The sequence below is a fragment of the Labeo rohita genome, chromosome 19 (genome assembly GCF_022985175.1).
Source record: "Labeo rohita strain BAU-BD-2019 chromosome 19, IGBB_LRoh.1.0, whole genome shotgun sequence".
Lineage (NCBI taxonomy): Eukaryota > Metazoa > Chordata > Actinopteri > Cypriniformes > Cyprinidae > Labeo > Labeo rohita.
Window position 1 is genome coordinate 25,254,284 of NC_066887.1, and position 21,095 is coordinate 25,275,378.

At 35.0% G+C, this 21,095-nt stretch overlaps 2 protein-coding genes across 3 annotated transcripts in view; one reads left to right on the forward strand and one right to left on the reverse strand.

Annotated features, from left to right (window-relative positions):
- Positions 1 to 177: 177 nt before the first annotated feature.
- On the reverse strand, positions 178 to 10,383 carry styk1a (serine/threonine/tyrosine kinase 1a). Its single transcript, XM_051136823.1, has 10 exons — positions 10,203 to 10,383; positions 9,138 to 9,190; positions 7,221 to 7,433; positions 6,675 to 6,908; positions 4,670 to 4,851; positions 4,056 to 4,136; positions 3,549 to 3,754; positions 3,423 to 3,463; positions 3,181 to 3,277; positions 178 to 2,127 (listed from the first exon to the last, which is right to left on the reverse strand). Exons 2-10 carry the CDS (start codon positions 9,187 to 9,189, stop codon positions 1,932 to 1,934), a joined length of 1,302 nt encoding a protein of 433 aa, XP_050992780.1. The 5' UTR covers position 9,190; positions 10,203 to 10,383; the 3' UTR covers positions 178 to 1,931.
- Positions 10,384 to 12,685: 2,302 nt separating this feature from the next.
- The window catches only part of clcn1a (chloride channel, voltage-sensitive 1a), a 33,826-nt gene continuing 25,416 nt past the window's right edge, over positions 12,686 to 21,095 (forward strand). For both annotated transcript variants that reach the window (XM_051136761.1, XM_051136762.1), the window contains exons 1-3: positions 12,686 to 12,931; positions 19,757 to 20,033; positions 20,117 to 20,248. In XM_051136761.1, coding sequence (XP_050992718.1) covers positions 12,881 to 12,931; positions 19,757 to 20,033; positions 20,117 to 20,248 — 460 coding nt within the window. In that variant the 5' untranslated portion in view covers positions 12,686 to 12,880. The remainder of the gene's footprint in view (positions 12,932 to 19,756; positions 20,034 to 20,116; positions 20,249 to 21,095) is intronic.

Consider the following 21,095-nt stretch of genomic DNA (forward strand, 5'->3'; position numbering starts at 1 on the left):
AGGGTAAGTTCAGCCACATGGATTTAAAATGTGCCACTGATTATGCTTAAGTAAAACTAAACATTTTTACCTCATTCTATATTAAAGGAAGAGACATTTAATAAAAATGACTCACTAATAAAGAGACCACACTAAGGGGAAAAGAGGTTTGGATAATGGAATGAATGGATGGATGACTTTTTAAAAGTTTTATTTAAAGGTACAGTTCACAATTTTAAAGACTATTTAAGATTATTTTAAAAAATCAGAATAAAATAAAGTTCAAATTGAAGAATTTAAAAATAAAGACTGCAACTGACCTTACAGAACTCAACATCCCACTCCTAAATGTTGCAGGGAAATACAATTTTTATAAACACTTTATTGGACAATTTTTATAAACAAGGCCTGTTTAAAATTTTAGAACAAAACGTAAGTTCAAGACAAAGAAAATCAAACATGTTTGGCACAAAATTAAAGATAAGTAATGTAGAATCACAGTAAAATAATCATTTATAATCATAAGAAGGGGTGAGCATCTGGCCCAACTTACCCCCAGGCTCAGATTACCCTACTCACAACACCTACTTTACTACCATACTACTTTAACTTGTATCATCTAGGAGTTTAGAGCTGACATTGTGCTAACAGTAAAGCCTCAAAAACTTTCTAAAGCAAAAACACATGCCTGATGTTAATATATACATGCATATTACTAATAAAAAATTAAGTTTACAGTAGAAAATTTATAAAATATCTTCATAGAACATGATCTTTGTTTAACATCCAAAGGATTTTTGGCTTCAAAGAAAAATTGATCATTTGATCCACACAATTTATTTTTGGCTGTTGCTACAAATATACCCGTGCTGCTTTTTTGACTGGTTTTGTGGTCCAGGGTCACATTTGTGGTATTTGTTGTGGTATTTTGGAGCTGCCTATAGTAATTGTCATCACAAACACATATTCAAGATAACTAAGTTTACGCAGTGTGTATATATATATATGTGTGTGTATTTTTACGATAACAAAAGTATTTTTAATGACTGGACTGAGATTCAAATGACGCCGCGTCATTTGCCTCCGTTAGCGTCGTTCCACGTAAATAACCAATCATCATCAAAAATAAGATTTGAAGCCAATCAGATTTTAGTATCACTCATACGCGTCATCAAGCGTGCTTCTGGTTAACAACAGGTGAAGAGAAGCTTTCATGTTTAGACAAAATACAGATGAAATCTCAATTATTGAAGGGCTATTACAAAACCAACTGTAGTTTTCCTCAAGGAAACACCGCAGACTTAAAGATGTAAGTGGAAAACCAAATATTTAAAAGTAGACTTAAAAGGTCGGGTAACCATTATTTACAACTGCACCGATGATGACTAAACTGAAAAAAGTAAATGTACATAAATAAATAGTGTATTTTAAGTACATGCATCATTATAATGCAATAGAGTCTCCAGTTACCAATAAATATACCAATAATAAATCATCTGAATTAGAGGAGTAACGTTAGGCTGTAAACATTACAGTACAATATAGTCCAATCTAAATAAATAATGATAATAATAATGATCGTGTTATAAATAATGTTTGTTTGCGTGTTGTTTTATACGTTTATATTGTAGCTTTTGTCTATTAGCTGCATATTTATGCATGTGTATGACACAATCTTTCGCTGTTGCATATTTTACGTAACATCCCCTCGTTCTCTACAGTGTTACAATTAACCTTTCAACCTTTATTTTTAAACTAAAATCCTGAATAATATCACATGTTTGATGAGATAATGTTCTTCTTTAAAATTAACAGTGATGTCACTGTCTGTAACCAGTGACATTCTGTAATCCTTTTAAAGTGCTAATCTCAAACCTTGACGGCTCACTTTTTCATAGCTAATATGCAGCTCTTTTGGTGAGTCTTAGATTTGACTGACATAAAAAGGAACATTAGAGCACAGCATAGTTGACTGATTCTCCATAGCCTGCTTCCCGCATGTATTTCTCCATGTCCAGCGGCTCAGACACTCGCAGCACTGCCTGATCATTGGCGTTTCTCTCTCCTGATTGGAGCTTTCTGATCAGCTCAGCCAATGAGACGCGATCCTTTGGTTTCCACTGACAGCAGGATTTGATAATGGAGTATCTAGAGAAGAAAAACATTATCGGAATAGATTCGTAGCTGATTTTAAAGGAGAAGTCCACTTCCAGAACAAAAATTCACAGATAATGTACTCACCCCCTTGTCATCCAAGATGTTATTGTCTTTCTTTCTTCAGTCGTAAAGAAATATTTTTTTAAGGAAAGCCTTTCAGGATTTTTCTTCATATAATGGACTTCTATGGTGCCCAGAGGTTGAACTTTCCAAAGTTCACATGTAGTTTAAATCAGCTTCAAACGATCCCAAATGCGGTTGTAAATGATCCCAGCCGAGGAAGAAGGGTCTTATCTAGCGAAACGATTGGTTCTTTTCATAAAAAAAAAAGTACAATGTAAACACTTTTTAACCCCAAACAATTGTCTTGTCTTGCCCTGCTGAACTCTGTGTATTCTGGTTCAAGATAGTTATGCTATGTCGAAAAACTCCTATTGTATTTTCTCCCTCAGCTTCAAAAAATTATTTCAAAATCATCCTACATCGCTACAGAAGTACCGACCCAGTCTTTGCAAAGTGAACATGCAAAGATCAAACACCCTTAACAAAAAAAGTAGAACAGCGATGTAGGATGATTTTGAAGTTGAGGGAGAACATAAGATGGGAGTTTTTCGACATACCCTAACTGTCTTGAACCGGAAAAAAACAGAGTTCAGGCAGAGCAAGACAAGATGCGCGTTTGACATTAAAAAGTATATAAAGTGTATTTTTTAAAAGATGAAAATAACTGACCGTTATGCTAGATAACACCTTTCTTGCATTTGGGATCGTTTGAAGCCGAATTTAAACTGCATTTTGGAAGTTCAAAATCGGGGCACCATTGAAGTCCACTATATGAAGAAAAATTCTGAAATGTCTTCCTTGAAAAACATAATTTCTTTACGACTGAAGAAAGAAAGACATGAAAATCTTGGATGACAAGGGGGTGAGTACATTATCTGCAATTTTTTGTTCTGGAAGTGAATTTCTCCTTTATTAAATATATGTTTTTTGTTTTTTTTACATAAACATATTTACTGTATATGTATGGGTTAAGTGACGTACAGTATATTAGAGCAATTTGGTGGTCTCTTTAGTGTGTTCACTCTCTGTAAATGCTGCAGAAGTTCGCTGGCCATGATATTGGGAAAGGGTGGGTCTCCTGAGATTATAAACAATGACATAAAAAGCTTTGAACAACTTCATAATTTGATTATTATTATTTTTTTTCCATACAAATGGAGCTCTACTACAGCCTTACAGCTGTAGCTGTACTGGAGACTTTTAGAATACTGGATGACACTCACCTAATGTCACCATCTCATACAACAAAATGCCAAAGGACCATCTATGGAGGAATAAACAGAAATGGATACAATGTCAAGATCAAAAACATTCACTGAAAATACAAATAATCATCACAATAAACTCACACGTCACTGCTTTGCTGGAGAGGTTGTCGTGCTAACACTTCTGGAGCTTGCCACTTTCTCATTTCCACATCTTCTACAGAGCCTGTATTTGTTTTTCTGCGATATGCTGAACCCAAACCCCACAGCTTGACTGACAAATCCCGACCAACCAGGATGCTTCTAGCTTTCACACTGCCATGGATGTAGCTCTTACTATGCAGATACTCCTGTGATTCCAGAACAGGTTGTTTTAGAACAAGAGCGTGATCTTGGGTGTGACAAAGTATTTTTTGTACATTGTAAATCATAAATGTTTCGGTTAAGTGCTCATGACTGACCATGATTAATTCATGCCAAAGTCAAACAAAGTAAAAGCCTCACTGATTTATGAACTTGCTATTGTGTGCGTGGCTGGTGTGGCTCATAAAATCTCTACATTCATAAATATACATTGTTGCCAGGCTTTTGTGATGGAACTCATTTGTCAATATGATTGTATATATTTTGCAAGCTGATTTGTTATCTAACCAGAGCAGATGCGATCTGAGCGCCCATGGTAAAGATTCGCCTTTCAGTCATGTCACATGGTGACTCCCGACCTGTATGGTCCTGTGAAATAGATATACAAGCAGTCAAAACAAAGGTGAGGTTTAAACTGGCCGTTTGACTTTTAATCAGTCCATTACAAATTAGATCATCAGGAATGACACAACTTCTGTATCGCGCACTCTCAGCTGACCTGAGCAGTGCAAATTGTGATCAATGCAAGGGTTTATTTTCAGTTTTTTACTAGTAGTGTCATATTTATATCAGCTTTTAGACTTTTAGTTTAATTTTCAGCATCAGTACTGCAGTTTTCAGTGTCACATGATCCTTTAGAAATCATTGTAATATGCTGATTTGGTGCTCAAGGAACATTTCTTGCATTTTTGTTCAATAAAATGATTGCTAGGTTGAGAATATTCTGCAAATTCATGTAATGTAAGCTAAAAATGAGGATAATCCCTTTTCATATGTCCTACGCCCAACTTCCTGTTTCATAAGAAAATATGTCAACACAGGAATGAAACGTTAGTTAATCTAGCCAAGCTAGTTTTATCATTGTCCCTTGCAAGACTGAAAATTAAGCATTACTCATGTACCTGTCTACACCTCCACAGGAAGCTCAGCAGGTCTCGATGTTCCAGCTCTTCTACTGCAGTCATCAAGGGTGTATGCATGCTGACCACCCCCAGCTGTCTGGGCAGCGATGGATGCGGCCCCAACTCTGAAAAGAAGTGAGCAAACCCCAGAAAAGACTGGCGCTCCCTGTCATTGGCTGATTCTGCATGGAAGAAAAAGTAGAAGAAAGTAAGTTTGTCAGCCTATCTATCTATCTATCTATCTATCTATCTATCTATCTATCTATCTGTCTGTCTGTCTGTCTGTCTTATCTGTTTATCTATATCTGTTTATCTATCTGTTTATCATTCTGTGTGTCTGTCTGTCTTCTATGTACAGTGCCCTGCGAAAGTATTCATACTCCTTCATTTTTTCATGTTTTGTTATGTTGCAGCCTTATATTAAACTGCTTTAAATTACTTTTTCCCCACATCAATTTACACTCCATACACCATAATGGCAAAGCACAAAACAGGTTTGTAGCAACTTTAAAATTGTATTAGAAATAAAGAACTTAAATGATTCCATTGCATAAGTATTCATACCCTTTTCTGGGACACTTGAAATTTAGCTCAGAAGCATTCATGTCACTTGTATATGTTACTACACTTCGAGGGGAGTTAACCTGTAGCAACTTCATTTGAATGAGTACGATTGGAAAGGCACAAACCCCTAATATAACAGCTGAAAATGCATATCAGAAAAAAAAAAAACATTCCCTGAGATCAAAAGAACTGCCTGTAGAGCTCAGAGACTGGATTGTGTCAAGGCACAGATCTGGGGAAGAATTCAGAAAAAAAACTACTGCACTGAAGGTTCACAGAAGCATGTAGCCTCCATTGTCGATAATCAAAGAAGTTTGGAACAACTAGGACTTTTCCTAGAGCTGGCCTCCTGACCAAACTGAGCAACTGATGGAGAAGAGCCTTGATTAGACTGCTGACCAAGAAGCAGGTGGTCACTCTAGTTGAGCTCCATGATTATATATGCATATGTGAGAAACTTACAGAAGGACAAACATAACTGCAACACTCCACCAATCTGGGCTTTATGGCGGTGTGGCCAAACTCAATCTTCACCCTCCAGTGAAGACACGTGAAAACCCACTTGGAATTTGCAACAAAGCATCTAAAGAACTCTCAGATTCTCTGATCTGATGAACCTCAATTCCAGGCATCATGTATGGAGGTAACCAGGCACTCTGCTCATCATTGAGTGGTCCAATCAAAGCCTGGGACTGAACCCAATCAAACATTTCTGGAGAAACCTGAAAATGTGTATCTGCCCCCAACCAAGCTGACAGAGATGTGAGGAAAATAATGGCAAATAATTGCCAAATTCGGATGTGCAAAACTTGTCACATCATGCCCAAAAAGACTTGAGGCTGTAAAGGTGCTTCATCTAAGTACTGAGTTAAGGGTATGAATACTTATGCAATGTACTTATGTTTTAATGAATTTGCAAAGTTGTTAAAACCCTGTTTTTTGCTTTGCCATTATGTGTTTGGAGTGTAGACTGATATGGATAAAAAGTAGTTTAAAGCAGTTTAACATAAGGCTGCAACATAACAAAACGTGAAAAAAATGAAGGGGTATGAATACTTTCGCAAGGCACTGTATCTACCTGTGTAACTTGCTATCCATAATGGTGAGGTGTTTTAGCTCAGAATCAAAGAATCAAACCTTTAACATTCTGGTTGCAAACCCTGAGGTATTTTTAGGTAAAGCACCATGTGCTTTGTGGTGACATATTTAAATTAACTTGTTTTGTACAAGATCAACCTAACTACAAATATTAGATGAAACTAAAAAAAGAGAAATGTTGCTTTGGCAACTAAATACAGTGAAACAAGTACTAAAATTACTAAATTACAGTAATATTAAATATAATAGTATAAAATATATAAACAGTGTAATATATTAATATTATTAAAATCAAATAAAAATAATATTAATAATAAAAAATAATAAAATAATACAAACTTACCTTTAAGCACTCGTAAAATGACTGGCTGTCTGTCGATGACAGCTCTGTGCAACGTGAAGATGTTGTCTTGTTTTACTGAGAAGGTGAGAGGAAGTGGAGAGACCAGCTGGAAGGAGCCTGGATGCCTCTCGGTGGTTTCCTGAGGTACTGCAGGGCTTGAATTCTGCATGTCATGGTGAGGTTGGGCGGTCATGGGAATAACCTCATGTTCCAGTGGGTTCAGCTCCGCTGGAGCTATTGTTGCGAAGTAAATTAAATGATTAAGAGAGAAAAAAATTGTTAAAAGAATCTGGTGTATGAACCTGTGAGAAAGCCTTTCAATAAACACTTTGATAATCACTGAACAAGACAGATAATCTATTAATAAACATTGTGATCATTCATAAAGGGAAACCCTTTAAATAAACATAGCGATCATGCATGGTCAGCAAGGCTTATATAGAAACATTTCTATCATGCATGAACCCAGAAGACCTCTAAATAAACACAACAAACAAGCAGCGACTTGAGTAGTTAGTGTGTAACAAAGTCAGATTCCGTAGCTACCGTCAATGCCTTGCAGGTGCCGTCTGTTGCTGTTACGGTGCCTGTATGTGTTATGATGTTGTTGTGTGTCATCTTTTTCATTTTTGTGGTTGTCATAATGATGTGAAGGCTTGTGGGAGCATTTGAGCACGAACAAAATGATCAGCGTGACAAGAAAAGCCAGCAGAAACAGCACCGGAATGACAATCAGTTCGACTTCATAAAAAAGCACCTCTGCAAAGAAAATAGAAACACAACGGGATTAGCAAGCTGAATTCTTTGTGTCACGTTTGCATGTTTTAATCACAGGGCGAGGGAATTTAGTGTGTGTCATGCAATGAGACATCTGATCACTGTCTTTATTGCTCTAGTCTCCTCCCACTTCCTTTACACCAATAAAAAGTGCAGTCCTTTTTGTCTACAGTGGCGCTAGTGTAGATGATGAGGTTGAATCATGTTCATTTGTCCTTTTCTTCTTATTGGTGTATTTTTTTAATATTATGTAAAGGCCTGGAAGCAGCCTAATTATTCAGGGGTTTCTTAAAATAATTTAGTTGACTAGTGGTCCAGGTAACTTGCCCCCTAGTTAAAAAATCTTGGTCGCTTTCATAAGATATGAGTGTGTAAATTTTAAATATCAAACTGAAGAGATAATTATTGTAGAAGAAGTGAAGGTTCAAGAATTTGGGGAAAATGTCACCAAGCGTAACTATTGATTTAATAGGGATGTAATAATATCCAAAACTGTGGTCACGTTATGATATACGATAGGTCTTTCGGGCAAAAAGTGTAGTTTTTAACATATATTTAAACTTATTCTAACATAAAAGGTCTTTAAAGTTGTGTTTTGGGCCATTATGCTTTGGCACAGTATCTGTCAAACGAACTAAAACCGAAAGTGCAGTGTGGCTTAATCCATGGCCCTTCATCAAGTCTGTTTTCGTTGTGCGTGTCAAAGTGAAGCGTGCACATCGTTCAGGCGATCAGCTCGTGATCCGGTGTTTTCCACGCCTCAGAACGGCTCCGTTCACAGTGAATGAATGCAGTGAACTCGTTTATTGCATGTGCTGTGAGTGCAGTGTGCGTTTGTGAACACAACAGCCACCAGTTATGCTTTATTTTCATGGCAGATGATTACAGAATTTCACTAGATTTGTAGTGAGACGTGTTTTTGTAATCCTGTTTTCACTGAAGCTGGGGTTTTCCTTCAAAATAAAAGCTCTACTGCTGTTTCAGTCAAAATAAAAGCTTAAAAGTATGAATTGTTGACAGCTAGCAGTTTAAATGGGTAACGTTACTGCGGTCCAAATTCAAAATATTTCTTTCAAGTGTAGAAATTAGGAAAGAAGTATTGTAATTTCCTTACTGTAGTGTAAAGCAAAAATAATATACCTATATATATTCATTTTCATTTATTTTGCAGTGCAATTGTTTTACAATATATGGCTATTACTGTCATAGTTGTTATTATTTGGCTTTCTAAAACACCAATGTGAATGTAATTTGGAGTGAGACTGTATCACAACTAAAAAGTGGGTTGAGTACACTTTAAAGTTCAGATACAAATTAATTCAATTTTTTTTAGTTTTCGTAGTTAAGAACATGGTTTGGAACTCTAATTTTGAACTCTCAAAGTACATTAGATAGAGTAATTTAACTTTAAAATGTATAGGTTGTTACATTTTTTCCAATTCTTCATTTGTCTTTTCTTTTTTTAAATATCACAGTAAATATTGTATTGTGGAATTCATTTTGCAATATTATCGTATCATGGGATTTTGATATCATTACATCCTTAATGAATAGCATCCTTTGTAAATTAAAAAAATACATTTCTTATTTAAAATTTAAAGTATTATAAAACCTCATTGACTCTAAACTTTTTGGTAAAGTGTAGAGAGACTAAAGCTAATAAATTGAACATAACACACTACTTACCACAAAGACTGCCTGGTACACATACAAATGTTGCGTTAGTTGAATTAGACATGCTGTAAAAGGACAAATATAAATATATTAATGAGATATGGCAAAGCACCAACTTCAAAACACTACATGTAAACTGATATCCAGTATATCAAGTGCAGTGCTATTCACATGCATCAGCTTATGCATTTTATGAGTTTAGGATCACATCTCTGGCATAATCATGCAGTGCATGTGTGCAGTTTGGCAGCTCTTTGAAAGACATAAAACCAGACTTAAATGTTTGACATTGATTACCCATGTAGTTTGCTGCATGTGATTATTTGGTATGTTTTGTTAGTGTGCATGTATTGTGAGTAAATGATTTGTACGTTTCACAAAGCTTTTAAGTATCAATCATAAACAAGTTTAACTCTGTTTTAATTGTCACTGACATTTTTATGTGTAGTGAAACATGTAAGCACTTGTGGAGTCCCATCCTATTTAATCACAGCTTAATATTTGTTGTAATATCATCGTGATAATATTGGAGCTTTAAGCTCTGTACAAAACACTGGCTTGAAAAGAAAATATGATCTACACTTGTAGTTACGACATTGGAATTTGTAGTACAAAAACATTACATTGTGACAACGTCATGCCTTGAACACTCCCACTACTAATCATCCTTTGTCAGCACATTCTTTCCATTTGACTTTGACATCTTGAGTTTGTGTATGAGACTGCCAGACATTCACTCTACCGGTTTCTCTACATTTCTCTCTTCACATTAAGTGAAGTGAAAAAGTGCACAACAAACTTCACCAGTGTGAGCTCTGTAAAATGTAAATATCAACTTTGTGATATGTCAAATCTCGATTTGACTAGAATTTAGCCAGTGAAAATGTCTTTCAAGATTTGTGTTTTCACATTTATTATATATGTATATGTATATATGTATGTATGTGTATGTATATGTATATAGATATATTATGTTGTTACGTTATGTGTTTAAGTGTGTTATGTGTGTAAGATATAAAAAGACGCAAAATAATATGTGCATATAAATGTATATAGTTAGCATATTAATGAACTTACATGTCTTCTTCTGTGAAGAATGGTGGAACTATTTCTCATTTTCCAAACTTGGTCATCCCCTGTTGTCAGAGGTGGTTTTGTTTCTGTTCACTGTTTGAAAAGTGGTGTTTCTGCTGTACTTATTCTTTAAGTATCATCCTCTTGGTCCTATCTCTTCGTATTCTACAAGTGCTCTCTGTCTTTGCTGGTTGTCATCTATGTGCATTCTTGCTGTCACACCCTCATATTACAGCTGTTTCTTTAAGCTCCGCCTACACCTGAGTTTCTGCCATACATCACTGTACGACAAGCAGTTGATTCAATGAGACTGGCTCAGTTGTCATATCTTAATATGCTTGCCATGGAACGTTTAATTAAATATTTGCATGAAAATCTACCTGTATGTGAAAAGACCTTAAAGGAAAAGTTCACCAAAAAATCAGAATTTGTTGTAAAAATCAAAAGTTTTAAAGAATGTACATGTGATATGGGTTTTAGAAGTGGATGTGGCAAAATGGCTCCATAGCGCCACCTTTAAAATTTCACACATTTCACATAAATGGATAAAATTCAGTACACATGTAATACACCAATACCTTTAAAAAAAACCTCCACCGGTATGAAGTCTGAAAACCAACAGGAAGTCTGTTATTTTGAATTTTCTCTGCAAGTTTTGTGCATTTTTGCCATTTTCAGGCTTTGTATTAAACAAACACCTCCTAGAGATCAACACCAAATTTGGTCAGTGTAATCTAAAGCCCTTTGTGACATTAAATTGCGAAGATCTTGAGTTTTCGTTGAAGGGAGTGTCCGTGGCGGCCTGACAAACTTCGATGTTTCACCATTAAACAGGAAGTTGTTATAATTCAGGCATACAGTGACTGATCTGCACTAAAATTAACATATTCAATAAGAGTCCTGTCCTGAACACATGTCCATGACCATATTCCGTTATAGTCATAGCGCCACCTGCTGGCAACAGGAAGTGGCATGTTTTACACTCTAACAAACTCGTCATAGAGATTTAATGACATCAGCATTATATTTGGTCATTTTACACTAAAGTTAGTTTTCATTAAAGGGCGTGTCCATGGCGGCCTGGCAAAGTTTGATATTTCACAGTGGGAATAGAAGTTGTTGTAACTCAGCCATACAATGTCAGATCTGCCCCAAACTTCACACGCTTGATAAGAGTCCTGGCCTGAACTCATCTAAAGGCCGATATTCTCTTATAATCATAGCGCTACCTGCTGGCAACAGGAAATTATTTGTTCTTCACATAAACATGCAATGTACAATCTGTACCAAACTTCACATGTTTGGTAAGAGTCCTGGCGTAAAGACATCTAAAGGTCAATATTCAGTTATAATCATAGTGCCACCTGTTGGCAACAGGATATGTCATGCTTTACCCTAACTCAATCTGCACCAAACATCATGTTTTATAAAAGCCCTGTCCTGAAGACATCTACATGCCAATATCTAGTTATAGTCATAGCACCACCACCTGGTAGCAGGAAGTTTGGCACATATAAATGTCTTTGACATATTCCTTCTATATTTACCACTTTAAATTTATATTGCTCACCGTTCATTGTTTTCCTAAAGCCTCCGGGTGGTGGTGAGCCCGGGTGCGAGGGCCCTTTCAAGCTGCTTGCAGCTTTAATTATGGCTATTTTAGACAGAAGCGACAGTTTAAAGTTAAAACTTTAACTTTAATAAACCTTGGATTTATTTCTAACAAATGCACAGCTTTTTACTTTACAGCATGTTAACTGATGGACTGGAGTCATGTTGATTATATGTGGATTATTGTGATGTTTTAACCGGCTGTTTGGACTCTAATTCTGACGGCACCTATTCACTGCAAAGGTGAGCAAGTAATATAATGTTAAATTTCTCCAAATTTGTTCAGATAAAGAAACAAACTCATCTACATTCTGGTCTGGATGTGTTTGGAAATATTATAAACACTTTAGAGTTGAATATGGTATACTTTAAGCATCTAACTAATCTGAATTTGTAATCTTATTATTAATCCCAATTTGTAGTCTGTGGTAGTATTATCCATTGTCATATTAAATGCTAATAGTTCTATAAATATTCTATTCGTCACATGATCAAAAACTGTATCTGTGTCATGAAATATATTGTTTAACATTCAGTTGATCATCACTGATGAAAAGGGCGAATCAGAGATGGCACTGGCCGTTTTGGTCCTCCCTTGCAGCCCTCATCATGTTTCATGGAGGACGGGGAGTTCCCTCAGCCACTCAAACCCTCACTGTGCCCCTTTCCAAATGAACAGGTGATCAAAGTCTTAGTTTGTTGCCAGGGGCGACAGAATTGGCCACTGTTAAACAAACCATCCCTGCTAATGAAGGACCAGATGGGTTTAGTTTGGCATCTACGCTCTCTTTGTAAGTCACAAGCTCTCACACACATGCATAAACACATGTATGTGTCCCAAGCACAGGCACGTCCACATACACTCAGGGCTTAGTCAGGCAACCGGACTGCTGTGTTGCACCACATGAGAAGGTGTGTGAGAGAGAGATGGCAGTGCATGCGTAAAGCCAGGAAAGAGAGCTCGAGCGACAGAACTTGCATGTGCCCTCTCTCCCTCAGTCCATGCCACCCCAGGGTGGGAATGCTAAGACAGACAGGCGGTTTATTTTTGGGTCAGTGACAGTGTGTCAATGGCCGCAGATGCGTCGCAAAGGAAGGCTCTGAGATACCAGCAGACCGTGGTCAGTCACTGTCTCTCTCCTGCTCTCTCTCTGTCTCTCTCGCCCTTTCTCTTTTTGCTCTTTCTTCTGTCTGGTTACTCTTTAGTCTGTGAATTGCTGTTCTGTCGTTTGAAATCATATGAGCTCGAAGATGTTGCACAATCTTTGCATGACGTGTATATTTCTGTCTGTACTGACTGAGTCACTGTGTTGAGCGCTGAGCTGCAGAACTCGCGGGAAAGTGCAACAGGAGTTAATCATTTTCCTCCTGTCATTTTTATTCCATCTCTCATTTTCGTATAGGCTTCAGAAGAGGTGTGTACTAATAGTTTTGTTTATTTGAATAAGTTTGCAGTGCAACTTTTAGACAAAAAGTCATACTGTGACTTTACAAACAGAAGGTTAATTAGTGATTCTTCAATTAGAATGACTTTGCAAAAAGTCATTTTTCATAATCATTCTAGATTTAAAGTGTAGATTATAATAATTTGTCTTTTTTTCTTGATTTCTGTTTTGAGCTTGACTTTTAAATCCTCTGCAAGTCAAGTGCATTTTGCAAAAAAAAAAAAGTCGACATTTAGATTCTTTTTTTATCAGATCTTTTTTCAGGATGCTATCTATTTTTTTTAACATATACTGCACATAGAAAATGTTTCATTTTCTAAGATTTAAAATCAAAGACTTCCATACACTACTGTTCAAAAGTCGGTTCGGTAAGATTTTTTGAAGGTTTCTTATGCTTGCCAAGGCTGCAATTATTTGATTAAAAATACAGTAAAAACAGTAATATTGTGAAATATTATTACAATTTTAAATCTGTGTTTTCTAGTTTAATATATATTAAAATATAATTTATTCCTGTGGTGCAAAGCTGAATTTTCTAGTATTATTACTTCAGTCTTCAGTGTCACAGGATCAGATTTCCTTCAGAAATAATTCTAATATGCTGATTTGATGCTCAAGGAACATTGTTATTATCAGTGTTGGAAACAGGTGTGCGGCTTAATATTTTTGTGAAAACCATATACATTTTTTCAGGATTATTGAATAAAAAGAACAGCATTTAATTGAAATACAAATCTTTTGTAACATTATGAATGTCTTTACTGTCTCTTGATCAGTTAAATGCATCCTTGCTATTAAAGGGTTAGTTCACCCAAAAATGAAACTTCTGTCATTAATTACATGTTGTTCCAAACCTGTAAGAACTTCGTTCATCTTCAGAAAACAAATTAAGATATTTTTGATGAAATCCAAGAGCTTTCTGACCCTGCACAGACAGATATGCAAACTGTTACATTCAAGGCCCAGAAAGGTAGCAAGGACATCATTAAAATAGAAATTGTTGAATAAAATCTTTTTTTATATTTGTGCATTCTCGTAGCTTTATAAAATTCAGTTTGAACCCAGTGTTGGGGAAAGTTACTTTTAAAAGTACTGCATTACAATTTTGCTACAATTTTAATTATGTTACTTAGTTACTTTTTATGGAAAGTAATGTGTTATGTTATTTATGCATTACTTTTTCAATCTGGGCAGGGCTTGCTTCTTTATTTTTAATATAAAACAATTCTAATGTAAAAGCCCTTTTACAGCAAAAGTGAAATTAATTCACTTTAGGCTGATGCAGGAGATCAATCTTCAGCTATAAAAAAATGAAGCACAAATGTTAGTTTATCTAAAGTAATGTTTGCTTATTAGTATGGTTGAATTGCATCATTGAAGGTCAGCAGCAAAGACACTGGTTAATAAAATGGGATTAAATACATAAAGGACATTTGTTTTATTATAACATTTAATTATTGCAGGGTTGTGTCATATTCTGAGTTTGCATTTCACTGTTTTTATTCATTTTGAGGAATACTGAATCTGTTTTTTGTGAGTGAGATGAATTAATGCATGTTCACATTTAGTCTAGAATACAGTAACATCATGTTTACTCCCAATTTTCCGACAGGAGACTTGTCAATCAATAAATAGGGAAAAAGTAACTGGCGTTACTTAATTGAAAAATGAACTCAGATATTTTCTTAGAAATTCAAAAGTAATGCGTTACTTTATTAGTTACTTGAAAAAAGTAATATTATTATGTAACTCGCGTTACTTGTAATGCGTTACCCCCAACGCTGTTTAAACAACTGATGTCACATGGACTGTTTTAACGATGTCCTTACTACCTTTCTGGGCCTTGAACGTGTCAGTTGTGTTGCTGTCAATGCAGGGTCAGAAAGCGCTTGGATTTCATCAAAAATATCTTAATTTGTCTTCTGAAGATGAACAAAGGCCTTACAGGTTTGGAACAACATGAGGGTGAGTAATTAATGACAGAATATTCATTTTTGGGTGAACTATCCCTTTAATTTCTTAAAAAAAAAAAACTTTCGAACAGTAGTGTAAGTGGAAACCCAATCATAGATTATAAATGTCTTCCTTAATCTCAGCCTGTCATGAGAGACCATCAGTGCGTTCCCTTGAGCTCCAGAACTGCTCTGTTTGCCGCTTTGACTGAAGGGGAGATGAATGAGGTTGAACATTTGAGCATTTGAAATGGCGGCAATACATCTTGGTTAGAGTGTAATATAAACAATGTAGTATTGCTTTCTTATGTAATCAGTTGAGGTCATCTTTTGTGCGACATGTCACTGTGATTTATTGAATAGTACAGCATGTAACATTGATTAAATAAGCAAGAGAAACCGTGTGTAAAAGTTCGATCAATAGATGTATTTTGGGTTATGGCTCACTTACAGAATACTTTACTCTTACAGTGATTTGCAGCAACAAAACAACTAAAAGTCAATATTTTTTGTGTAATCAGTTAATTTCTATAAGTTCAGCTATATGCAGATGATCAGATATTCCATGCAGCAATAACCAGTGGGATTGTAGAGATTTATCAGTTGGATATTAGAAATGGCTACTAGCAACCAACATCACAAACTTGGTGACCTTAAGCTGTTTATCATTTGTACTGCAAACAGGGCTTTAGCTTTAGCCATTGTACTTTACAGTGACTTATTTATTTAAGAGTTTTTATGATATTATTGGTTGCATATTTTGATGATTCACTGTTACGCTGTCAACCTGAATCTCAGCTATTTGTCTCATGTACAGAATTTTTTAGTATAAGGTTTTTATTTATATTTCAAATTTATATTTTCAGTTTTTTAAATTTTAGTTTGTTTTTGTATTTTGATATGCACTTGTTTTTATTTTATTTAGATTTCATTTTATTTGTAGTTTTAGTATTTTTGTAATTTTTGTACTTCACCTTTAAAGTGTTTATTTCAGTTATTTGCTAATGCAATGTTTAATCTCTCATCAGTTTTTCATCTAATATTTATTAAGATTAGATTTTATTTCAGATTTATTTAAATTCCCCCCCAAAAAATTTAATAGGTGTAATTTTAGTTAACACTACCAGCACAGTGCAATGCACATGAGTTTATTAATTTGATTTATTTTTATATTTTTGCTATACACAAATGTACATTTAGCAAAGTTACCAAATGAAAAAGCCTCAACAGAAAGGCCAGGCATACTGGGATATGTTGAGAAGTGTGGTCATCCCAGCATGGGAAGAACATCTATTTTAGAAGACCTTCAACAGAATTACATATGACTTTACATAACATCACGTGATGACACCATGACAATTGCCTCGATAGCCTTCCCATACAGCCATCAGCATGACCTACTGTAAAGCACAGCAGCATACCATCAAAATCTCTTTCCAATGCACTTTAGCTTCATCTGTAGATGTGTTCTTAGTATTACTTTATATTAAAACGCAAAATCTTTGGTTGTGCTCAATGTACATGCATGTGTCCACTGCACACATTGCCTGAGCGCTGCATTTGTTGTTAGCTGTCTAGTGCTAGTTAGCATGACAGTGTCGCCTGATTATAGGTTTCCAGCTTTACTTGGGACTCCTTGAAAGACGGATGAACAAATTGGAAGATAGAAAGATCCACACAGAGGTGTGTGGGGAAGTGTGGCTGTGAACATTGGGTCACACCGAAGCTATTATTAGCCTAGCAGCTAGTATTACAGGCCCTGGGTAGAAAGGGGGTAGTTCCAATCTATGGCGGATGGAGGGGGTCTGTGGGGGGGTGTAGAAGACCGTAGGTGTAGAAGCAGACTGGGATGAGATGAGAAGAGAGGAGGGGGTGAAATATGGAGAAAGCAAGGGATTACATGTACTGTGGGAACGGGTGAAAGTAACTGGATAGACGCATGGAATGAGAGTGAGATGTGTTATGAGGAAGAGAGATACTTGATAAACCTATCATCCACATGGGCCTGTTCCAAAACTGAAAGTGAGAGGCTAAATTCAATAAAACTGCATATAGTAACACATATAGACACGTTTCATATTCTCTGAAAAATAATATAGGACTAAACCACAGGAACATGTTTTAAGCAAGATAAAATATAAATTTATAGCTGTGTGTAACGTTACTGCAGGGCAACAATTAATCGCGATTAATCACATTCAATATATATATAAATGCACACACATGCATTTGTATATTTAAGAAAAATGTATTTATATATAAAATATATTTATATATATCATATAAATTATATGAATATAAATACATACATGTAAATATTTTCAAAATATATACTGTTTGTGTGTGTCTTCATATATACATAAATATACACAGTACACACACAAAAACTTTTATTTTGGATGCGATTAATCACAAACGTAATTTAAAAAAAAATAGATAATACTAAACAATATTATACTACGATTCAAAAGTTTGTGGTACATACTGCATTTATTGAATCAAATATACAGTAAAACTAATTTTGTAAAATGTTATTATAATTAATAACATTTTACATTAATTATTTTTTAATTTGAATATAATATTTTAATATATTATGTTTTTAAGTTTTAATATGCTGTTTTTAAAACATTTCTCATAGTATTTTTCTATACAAAACTGAGATATGCTTAACATATATATATATATATATATATATATATATACACACACACTTTTTTGATAAATAAAGACTAGCTTTTATTTGAAATATAATTTTTGATAACAATATAAAAGTATGAATAAAAAGAACAGCATTTATTATTTTTTAACTGTTTAAAAGTTTTTACTGACAATTTTTAAAGCTTAATGCAAAACATATGAGGTTATAAGGCTTATTTATTTGTTTAATTTTCCTTTACATTTATGTACATTTTTATGTTTCTACTATATGTGTTATGTATTTCCCACATAACATTTACAAAATAATACAATAATAGTAGTTCATCATAAAAAGACCATAACATTAGAAGTGTTTAAATTTGGGCCTGAAAGTGTCGCATTTTCAATTTATTTATCAAAATCACCTTTATCACATTTTTTAAAAAACATATTTGATAATGTTAGTCTCATTTCTAAAGTTTTAAGCACGTTGCACCCCTCTGCATCTACAGTAATTTCCATTGTTTACTTCATTACCTTTCTAAAATGAAATTAATTAATCAGCAGTATAATATTTAGCAAATGGAAAGACTATATTTCATAAACTTAACACCAGGTTAAATGCTTGTAAATAAATTAGGGTCATGACACTATGGTTACGCTTGCAGACACACAGGCTCGGCCTACATCATGTCTTGATCCCATTTACAGTCTGTAATTTTTGGTTGTTTATAGAGTAAATTGTGAAATTTGCATTGATTTAAATTGTCACATATCTGTCTCATATAATAGATTTAAGTAAGAAAAGCTTTTGTTTCCGGTCAAACTATGTGGTGTGTGTGTTAGAGAAAGTAGTGGGAATGAAGACACGGGGAATGTATTTTCCAGATGTCTTATCCGGATGGTTATAAATCTAAATGTAGACTACTGCTCTTCCGCCGGTGGTCTTACTCGAAGCATGTCGAGAAGATTTTCCTCTATTTTTGGACTCCCTCTCCACTGTCACCTCTCGGGTCCGTCGTGTTTTCGAAAATGAGGGTGAAGAAGTTTCTGTCACAATTTATTATGCGATCACACCACTGACGAATATTAAAAGTGATATCAAAAGCACTTTTTTGAATTATATATTATATATTATTATATATCTGAAGAACTAGTGACAGCAGAAAATAGTGACTTCTTGAATTTTAATGCATAATAAAATGTGAAAATATAATATGACTATTTAAATATAATAAAATAATAGTAATAATAAAGCTTTTAAAAATATTAATAATAATTATATATCAAAGGAATGCATTTATTCTGCTCATTTGGATGATACTTCAACTTTTATTAATTTTGTAACCTCCTGAAATATAGTGTTAATATTCAAAAGTAATGCATCTAGAAAGATTTTTTGTATCCAAAGGTATCTTATTGCAACAGATGTGACTATTTAAGTATTAGCTTTCATAAAACATACAAATCTTGAATCTAAAGGTGCAAAAAAATGAAAATATTGAGAAAATCGCCTTTAAAGTTGTCCAAGTTCTTCGCAATGCATATTACTAAACAAAAATTTAAATTTGATGTATTTACGGTAGGAAATTTACAAAATATCTTCATGGAACATGATCTTTACTTAATATCCTAATGATTTTTGGCATAAAAGAAAAATTGATAATTTTGACCCATACAATGTATTGTTGGCTTTTTAGTTAACTATTATAACCCTGCTGTAAGCTTGTAGGTTCAAACCATGCAAAATACAGTAAGTTAGTAAGTGCATTTTATTTATATAGCACATTTAAGCAAAGCTGACCAAAGTGCTGATCAGAGAAAACCAGTCTGCTTCTGGTAAATGTGTCTGTTGTTTATCTACCCATCTTTTGGGTAACAAAAACCTGTGATTTTCTTCTGTGATCAGCTATATGGAGAGTACAGGGAGCATCCTGGTGGGTCCCAGCGGAGAGAGGCCACTCGTCTTCTGATGGAGAGACAGCGGAAAAAACATGGACATCATCACCACCACCACCTCCACGGGCACCACCATCACAGTCACCATGGGCGCAGTCACAGCCGAAGTCGCCATCACAGCCACCACCATGAGGAGCTGGACATAGGCGGCATTCATGACAGACAGGAGGAGGAGCAGGGCCACACGTCCTCGTTCAAGAAACGCCGATCCTACTCCAAGTGCAGAGGTCAATAATAATGAGCCTTGCAAAAGCCAATACGAAATATATGTGAAGGTTATAATCTGATAGGGGTTGTAATGTTTTTCCAGATTGTGTGGCTCGAGTACAGAAGTTCCTCGTCTCTAAATTGGGAGAAGACTGGATCTTTCTGGTGTTGTTGGGTATTACCATGGCGTTAGTTAGCTGGACCATGGATTATGCTAGTGCCAAGAGTCTACAAGGTACTACACTATGCAGAATTTCTTAACTTCCTTACCTAATTTCCCTTATTTCTGTTTTATATTTCAGGGGTATATACAGTGGTGACCAAAATTACTAGGACACTAGTATTTTCACCAGCTAAAAATGGTTTTAGCTCAGTTATTTCTATCTGTAAGTAGGAAATATCGGTTTACATTTCTAAATATTCATTTTGTCATTAATTGTAATAATTCAGTGAAATTTTTCAGTGGCAACGCGTCCAAGATGCTTTAAGAAATGTACATTCTAAAAAATGCTGGGTTAAAAACAACCTAACTTGGGTTATTTGGCAACCCAGCATTGGATAAATATTGGACAGAACACATGCTGGGTTACTTTGACCCAGCTGGTTGGGTTAAATGATTTTAAAACATGCTGGGTTGTTTTATTTGTTTTATTAAATCAACTGTTGCTTAAAAATTATTATATTGCTGGCTTAAAATGGACTGGAACTTATAAAACACACACACACAGAATTACTAGAAGCAACAGCAATAATCAAAAGATGAACATCTGTTATTAAGCAAGAACACATGGAGAAATACAAGACAAATTGAATTTATTTGAATACGGCATATTTTACAATATTACATACATTTAAACACATTTAACAAGCATTGTAGAAATAAAAAATGTAACATTTAAAAGTTCTCTGTAATCGCTTTTTACCGAAGTAGCGCTAATTCTCGTGACGGTGTATCGCCGAAAATCTGACCCGTTGACGGACTGTTGTTCACCGGGGTACCTGCAAACTTCAGACTGCGGCCTCGCATTTCACTCGTACCTGAAAGATACAGTGACTGACTCCAAAACCTGCTCATAAACAAA

Excerpts from the sequence above, each read along its gene's own strand:
- styk1a (XM_051136823.1), bottom strand. The coding sequence starts at position 9,189 with ATGTCTAATTCAACTAACGCAACATTTGTATGTGTACCAGGCAGTCTT. Across the intron at positions 3,464-3,548 it reads CTCCAGCAAAGCAGTGACGT|ATGGTCCTTTGGCATTTTGT; the intron begins GTGAGTTTATTG and ends ATTCCTCCATAG. Across the intron at positions 3,278-3,422 it reads GTATGAGATGGTGACATTAG|GAGACCCACCCTTTCCCAAT; the intron begins GTGAGTGTCATC and ends TTATAATCTCAG.